The 8,376-nt window shown below is 42.0% G+C and overlaps 1 gene segment (V, D, J or C); it reads right to left on the bottom strand.

Annotated features, from left to right (window-relative positions):
- Positions 1–6,922: 6,922 nt before the first annotated feature.
- LOC131369906 (Ig kappa chain V region K29-213-like) lies at positions 6,923–7,404 on the bottom strand. The segment is given in 2 exon segments: positions 6,923–7,242; positions 7,341–7,404. Coding segments are annotated over 2 exon segments (369 nt in total).
- Between the last annotated feature and the right edge of the window lie 972 nt (positions 7,405–8,376).

Genomic DNA, 8,376 nt, shown 5'->3' with positions numbered 1-8,376 from the left:
GTTAGCACTGTCTGCTCTGGGCTTGATGACTACTACCTAACTTCATTCCATGAAGGCGTCTCCCATTTTTTCCCCAGACATTCACACTGAGGTGTCGAGGTGGAATAATTCCTAATAGGCCTCTGGTATTCAGCCATTGTGGCCCTAGATGAACACGGGTATGTGACAATGCCTAGGGTTGAAGAGACACTTGCGAGAAATTCCCCCCCTTCATCACCTACATGAAGAGAAAGTCTGCACTCCCATTGGAGCCCTGTCAGGCCAAGTCCGCCCTTATAGGAAAAGCCTACATGGCAGGGGTACCAGGCTGGCATGATAAAGGAGCTTGTTTGTAGTGAGGGGCTCACCAATGAGGTCACCAAAGGGCCACATATTTAGCCCTTTTGCCCATACCATCTGCCACTTCATGGCTGCATATGTTGCCATGGAGAAGTAATCTGATGGAGATAAAAGAAAAGAACAAAACCTTTCTTTCAAATTCCCCGGATTTCTCCATCACCTCTCTCAGACCACCTAGCAGCATGGAAGCTTCTGCCAGGTGTGTCACAGTGGGTCGACAGTACTGTCGAAAAAGGCTACAGAATGTAGTTCACCTTCCATCCTCCTTCTTTCAAGGTGAAAGGGGCCATAGAGCATATTCACCTCCCAGATAGAGATTGGGGGATTCCATCCTTTTTGTAATAAAGTAAATCTGGCTAGGCCAATGCCTCTGTGCCACCCAGGTGCAGAGGGTACTCGGCTTATGGCTGTAGTAGCCAAAGCTTTTCTTTTGGGTGTGCTACACATGGCATTCGGGAGGGCTCCTATCTTTCTTGCACACATATTGCCTGAAGATGACAGTTGTATTTATTGTACTGTAACACTTCCTCCTGAAACTAAGAGGCTACCTTTGGTGGTCTGCAACATAAATCAGGGCAGTTTGAGCACCAGATTTTGAGCAGTTCGAGACCTGATTTTTCTCACTGAGAGTGATTTACACTCCAGAGTGCACGATCGGGAAGCAGGCTTCCTGCTGAGGGAATGGTATTTGCACCTAGCCATTCAGCAGGCATCCGATCGTGCTGTACCCCATGAGCCTCCTGGGACCCACCTCATCATGCTGCCTCACTGCTGATCTCTCAATCTCATAGTGCACCCCAACTCACAGAAAAAGAAAAGACTTTTTGTACTGCACCTTGTAGATAAAACCCAGACTTTTGTTCACGATCTCTGGTGTGTCTGTTTTCTGCTCTCACAGCGTGAGTCACTACAACAATAACCAAAACACAATATCATTCAAAAGTAATGGAACACACAATTACATAAAGGAGAGGCAAACAAACACAGTCCAAAATTGTAATCTAAAACAAAGTTAAAACAGTCCAGGATTAACCGGGATAAACAGGGTAATCACAAGCAGATTTAGCCTTTATTGTACCTGGAAAAGCTGCAAGAGCGTCATGGCAGCAGCACAGTTCACAATATAATAAAATGAATAACGAGAAGAGGATCAATATCTGTACAGAATTAAATCACCAAAGACTATTACAGTCAGGTGATTCTGTCACCAAGATACTTAAAATAACTTTAAAAGCATCTAAAGAGATCAGTTCCTTAAGTTTCAGCTCATTTTGCAAATTATTCCAGGTTTACGCTGGAGAGAAGAGGAATGAAAGTCAGTCGTAGTAAGACTGAGTACATGTGTGTGAATGACAGGGAGGGAAGTGGAACAGTAAGATTACAGGGTGAAGAGGTGAAGACGTTACTGGAGTTTAATTACTTGGGGTCAACAGTCCAGAGTAATGGAGAGTGTGGGAAAGAGGTAAAGAAGCGAGTGCAGGCAGGTTGGAATGGGTGAAAAAAGGGCTCGGGAGTTCTGGGTAATTCAGCGAGAATCAAGGGGAAGGTGTACAAGACAGTGGTGAGACCGGCCATGCTGTATGGTTTAGAGACAGTGTCACTGAGGAAGAGACAGGAGTCAGAGCTGGAGGTAGCAGAGCTGAAGATGTTGAGGTTCTCTTTGGGAGTGACGCAGTTGGACAGGATTAGGAACGAGTACATCAGAGGGACAGCTCATGTTGGATGTTTGGGGGACAAAGTTAGGGAGGACAGATTAAGATGGTTTGGACATGTTCAGAGGAGGGAGAGTGAGTATATTGGTAGGAGAATGTGGGACATGGAGCTGCCAGGCAGGAGGCAAAGAGGAAGTCCAAAGAGGAGGTATATGGATGGAATAAATAAGGATATGAAGCTAGTGGGTGCAAGTGTTGAGGATGCAGAAGATAGGGCTAGGTGGAGAGAGATGATACGTTGTGGCCACTTCTAAAGGAAAACGCCGAAAGAAGAAGAAGAAGATTCCAGGCAGCAGGAGCAGCAAATTTAAATGCTTTTTTCTCCAGTTTAGTCGCAGAAATGGAACACAGTAATAAAAATCCCTGAGATCGAAGATGTAGGTTAGATGTAGGTCTGAAGATATGAAAGAAAGCAGACCCAGGATAGAGGTATAAATGAGGACATGCCAGTGTTTTAGTCTGCAGATGAACAAGCCAGACCATCCAACACATGCATACAACACACAAAGAGGAGTGACAGCTTAAATATTTCTTATGAACCTCAGTGCTCCATGGTAAACAGTGTCTGAGGGATATAAACACTAAAAAGATGCATGCATATATATCACATTACCAAAGTCCTGCACAGACATAAGAGTGGAAGCAATGAGCCTCTTCTTAGCCTCAAAACAGTAATATACAGCATGAATAGGAGTGGTCCTAGGACCGACCTCTGAAGCACACCTTTAGTTACACTGAGTGACCGAGAGGTGAGTCTTTCTGATTGTACACATTGAGTTTTGTTTAAGAGTTATTAAACCAAACAACAGTATGTTTACTCCGATGCTGATGAGTCGATGTATCAGTATGGTAAGATACAGTATTGATGCTTCTCATAGATAAAAAACAGGGCTGCACCGTGTTGCTTGTTGTCAACAGATTCAACTGAATCATTTAGTACTTCTAAAGCTGCTGTAGCTGTGCTGTGGTGTTTTCTGAAACCAGAACCAGACAGGATGTAATTAGCAGAAAGGAATTTAATTGATTGCTGACAAGTGATTCGAAAACTTTGACCAGGAAGACAGCTTGGATATGGGCCAGTTATTATTTAGATGTGTGGGATCTCCATCTCAGGCATAACATTATGACCACTGACAGTTGAAGTGAATAAGACTGATGATCTCCTCATCATGGCACCTGTTAGTGGTGGGATATATTTGGCAGCAAGTGAAGGTTTTGTCCTCAAAGTTGATGTTAGAAGCAGGAAAAATGGACAAGCGTAAGGATTTGAGCGAGTTTCACAAGGGCCAGATTGTGATGGCTAGACCACTGGATCAGAGCATCTCCAAAACTGCAGCTCTTGTGGGGTGTTCCCGGTCTAAAGTGGTCAGTATCTATCAAAAGTGGTCCAAGGAAGGAACAGTGGTGAACCAGCAACAGAGTAATGGGTGGTCAAGGCTCATTGATGGACGTGGGGAGCAAAGGCTGGCCCGTGTGATCCGATCCAAGAGAGGGGTTCTGTTGCTCAAATTGCTAAAGAAGTTAATTCTGGTTCTTCTAAAAGGTGTCAGAATAGACAGTGCATCACAGTTTGTGGTGTATGGGGCTGCATAGCTGCAGACCAGTCAGGACGCTCATGCTGACTCCTGTGCACCACCAAAAGCTCCAACAATGAGCATCAGCACTGGACCATGGAGCAATGGAAGAAGGTGGCCTGGTCTGATGAATCACATTTTCTTTTACATCACGTGGATGACCGGGTGCGTGTGAATCGCTTACCTGGGGAACACATGGCACCAGGAAGCACTATGGGAAGAAGGCGAGCCGGCGGAGGCAGTGTCATGCCATGGACAATGTTCTGCTGGGAAACCTTGGGTCCTACCATCCATGTGGATGTTACTTTGACATGTATCACCTACTTAAGCATTGCTGCAGACCATGTACACCCTTTTGCCCCACTTTACCACTTACAGGGCTTAAAGGATCTGATGCTAACATCTTGACACCAGATACCACAGCACACCTTCAGGGATCTAGTGGAGTCCATGCCTCGACGGGTCAGGGCTGTTTTGGCAGCAAAAGGAGAACACAACATTGGGCAGGTGGTCATAATATTATGGCTGATCAGTGTATATGTGGAATTTCATGGGAGTCAGCATACCAGTGCTGCTAAAGAGATAAATCCCAGCATGAGTAACAGGAAGCCTAAAGAAAAGTGGAAATGTGGAAAATAAACTAGTCACTGTGTGAAAGCTGAAAGATGTTGCTAGCTAACAAAACACTGGTGACTAGCCATGTGAACTCCACTCAGTAAAACACTCTTTATGAGTGAAATACTCAGTAATTCAATAATGTTGCTATGGTGATATGATACTGTACAAAATACTCATGTAGAATTCCTGATTATTTTATTGATAAAGGTTTTTAGGCAGAAGATACACGTTAAAACACATTCCTGTCAGAGAGGAGCTACAGTTACAGACTGACGAGGGAGCGCGTGAGTATCGCCTCAGCACGAGATTCTTAAAGAGACAGTACCAAATTAAACACATTCCCATTAACACCTAAAACTCCAAAAAACTCATCTAAAACCCAATAAAAGACACGAACAACTAGATATAATGATATAAGGAAAATAAAACTAAAGATTTGGTGCAATTACTTTTAAAATTAACAATAAAAAATATAGAAATTGAGGTAACTTTAAACTTTTTACATATCTCACTACCCAGAAAGGGACATCACAGACTTAACACGTGATTAAATTAACCCTTTATATTCCAAAGATCAACTCTGATAACATTTAAGCTTAAATGTCCCACCTTACACTTTATTTACTCCACTATTGTACTATATTTTGTATATAACCTATAAAACAGCCTCCTGTGCTTCATTTTGCGCTTTATCACACCGCACTGTGGATTAATTTCCTATATGGACACACCTCATGTTTATTTCTTATGAATCATTAAAACCAGGATGTGAAAGTGAGAAATAATGAGAAGTTACTTACTGTTCCCAGTACTTACAGTACTGGGAAATATGTTCAGTGCTGGTTTGCCACAACAGTTTGCCAGTAGTGGTGAACTTCTATCAGTCTTCTGGTATTTCTATCAATCTTCTGGTAACACGTCTGCCATTAGTGACAAACATGTCCAAATATTGTTTGCCACAGACGGTAGTTTTGGCAATAGAAAGAGATTAGTAATTTATCCTTCTTATTTTATTTTTATTTTGCTTAATGTACAATATACATTTACCTGCCTCTTCGCCTGAGTAACTACATTTCCCAAGATTACATACATCTCAAGTGAATTATCAGTGAGGAATAACATCAAGAGTTGAGAGAGACCCAAGAGAAAGTACCATTAAAAGTGTTGAAGAAGAGAAAGTTCCAATAAAAATCATTCAAAAACATTTAAGGCAGGACATGGTGTTGGAGAGAGGTGGAGAGGGAATATGTTACTTTATTAATCTGTTAGAATGTTATAGAGAAAATGATCTCAGAAGAGCTGGGTTTTCATTAGATCTGCTGATTAATGAGTTTGGGTCATTCCATGTCAACAATTTATGACAAATTTCCCTGCATCACATTTTCCATTATTTTTATTTTGTCTGGTGAAAGTCACTAAAACTAGAGTTTGTCTAATCCATAAACAGGAATTATTAATTGTATTGCACTGTGAAGAATCTCGAGATACAGTCACAAGCTACATCTGGAACTTGGCTACATCTCGCACTTGGGCAGCAACTTAGTAATGGTTATGTGTAGCACTGTTTCCAACCGCGACCTGAACCTGAATGAACAAATCACACTCATTCAAACAAATGAATGAGATTGTTTAAACTCTGAACAGGAGCAGGAGGTGATTGGTCAAACTTTCTGTAGCAATGGCTGGGATTGGTCAAAGTTTCAGCAGAAGTGTGCAGAATTGGTTAATTATTCTGCAGGAGCAGATGGGATTGGACAAACATTCTTCAAGAGAGGGTGGGATTGATCAAAATTTTTGCAGGAGTTGTTGTGGTGGAGTTTCTCAAAGTTTCTGCTTAAGTGGACAGAATTGGTCAGTTATTCTGCAGGAGCCAGTAAGAGAGGGTATGAAGGGTTAAACTTCATGTAGGAGTGGGTGAGATTGGAGATACTTTGAGCAGAAGTTTGGGACTGGTCAGGAGCAGGCAGGACTGGTCAGAGTTTCTGTGTGGTTGTTGTAGTGCTCAGGTTGTTGACTGTGCTGCTGATGTTGCAGTGTTTTTGTGAAATCTCTACAGAAAAACATTTTTTCCATTTCACATTCAATCAAATCAAGAAACTGCAAATCACTGGTGTTAATAATTAATGTAGAAATTCAACCCAGTGCCTTACAGAGTTTCTAATTAATGTCATCTAGTTACAAATAAAGAATCATTGAGATGTTTCACACAAACTGCTGTATAACTCAGGGTCATCTGTCCAGAACTGAAATAAATTAATATATTTTAAAATGTTCATTTTTTCTACTGATTTCAAATAATTCTCTGATTTATACTCATTAAAGAATGTTAAAGGGAGTTTATTATTATCTAATGGTTTGTTAAGAAGTAAGATATGTTCAGTTAAAGTGTGTTTTCTCTGGTCCACAGTGTGTGTGTGTGTGTGTGTGTATGTGTGTGTGTGTGTGTGTGTGTGTGTGTGTGTGTGTGTGTATTAGTGAGTTAGTGTGGTGTGTTTTCTCTGGTCCACAGTGTGTGTGTGTGTGTGTGTGTATTAGTGTGTTAGTGTGGTGTGTTTTCTCTGGTCCACAGTGTGTGTCATTGTGCTGTATCACATCCTCCCCCTCAGCACCTGCAGTCTCTCCCAGCTGCAGCAGTGCTTCTCTGTGTACTCTCACTGACCGAGGTTTTTGTACCACGCTCTAACACTGTGTGAACACTCCACCACTATGGTAACTCTGACAGTAGTAATCTCCTGTATCTTCAGTCTGGACTCCACTGATGGTCAGAGTGAAGTCAGTATTAGATCCACTGCCTTTGAAACGAGCTGGAGTCCCTGACTGTAAGCTAGTAGCATAGTAGATCAGGAGTTTAGGAGCTTCTCCAGGTTTCTGCAGGTACCAGGCGAGACGGTTACCACTATACACACTGCTACTGGTTCTACAGTTGATGGTGACGGTGTTTCCTGGAGCAACAGTTTGCACTGAAGGAGTCTGAGTCACAGTCACCTGACCTCTGGATCCTGAAGAGAAACATAGATTGTGTTTCTGTGCTCTAAAGTGGTGTAGAATTAGTATGAAATGAAGTGTGTGAGGCTGTGAGTTGATGTTAAACTCTCACCTTGAGTCCAGAGGGCCAGTGTGCAGATGAAGACGCTGATCAAAGTCATGGTTGCTGTGGGTGAAGTTGCTGAGCAGCAGCTCTCAGTCATGAAGTGTTAAAGTCACAGGGCTATAAACACTCACAGAGCACTGAAGCATGGACCACCAATTGCTATTCTGGGAAAAATGAAACTATTCAGTCCTGTTCATGCAAATCTCACTTACACCTCACTGCTCTCTCTCTCTCTCTCTCTCTCTCTCTCTCTCTTTCTCTCTCTCTCTCTTTCTCTCTCTCTCTCTCTCTCTCTCTGTAGTCTGCAATTAAACAGCTCTGGATTTAATAAGAAATTGTCTTTTGACGTTTGACTCTTTTCATAAAGAATATGAACCGTATTTTAACTACTATTACACAGACACAGTTATAAACTTATCATTCATCACATTCTTTTAAATCTGGAACACTGGCCATGTCTTCAACACGACTACAGAAAAACTGTGTGAAACTTAATAAGTTGATTTTGTTGGTTTAGTTAATTTACTTGAGTCTGAAATAGAAGAGTACTAGGAGGACAATCCCACAGATACAGAGTATTCCTAACTCTGTGAGTTTGTACCAGAACAGTCAAAAAAATTCCTGGATCCTGCTGGAATCATGAATCCTGTTTTTTTTATGGAATTTCCAGCTGTTTAGGAGCTGCCTCATTTCAGCATTGAATGTACACTACCAGTCTAAAGTTTGGACACACCTTCTAATCCCATGGTCTTTCCTGATGTTTATTTCTTTCTACATTGTAAAACAATGCTGAAGGCGGCCGAAATCCACAAGAATCTCTTTTGAACAGTTGATATTGAGATATGTCTGCTACTGATGCTCTGTAAAGCCTTCATAACGCCTCTAATCTGAGGTGCTGTTAATTAAAAGGTGTGTCCAAACTTTGACTGGTAGTGTATTTACAGATGTGGCATGCCGTGATTCCGCCCACAGTGTGCCGCGAGCTTCTGCAAGTCGGCGCTGTAGTATTTAAATGCATGTGTTGTACTTCACAGGATTTCCA

This window comes from Hemibagrus wyckioides, linkage group LG19 (assembly GCF_019097595.1).
Source record: "Hemibagrus wyckioides isolate EC202008001 linkage group LG19, SWU_Hwy_1.0, whole genome shotgun sequence".
Taxonomy (NCBI): domain Eukaryota; kingdom Metazoa; phylum Chordata; class Actinopteri; order Siluriformes; family Bagridae; genus Hemibagrus; species Hemibagrus wyckioides.
The sequence above is the reverse complement of the archived record's forward strand: the minus strand, read 5'-3'. Positions and strand labels throughout refer to the sequence as shown.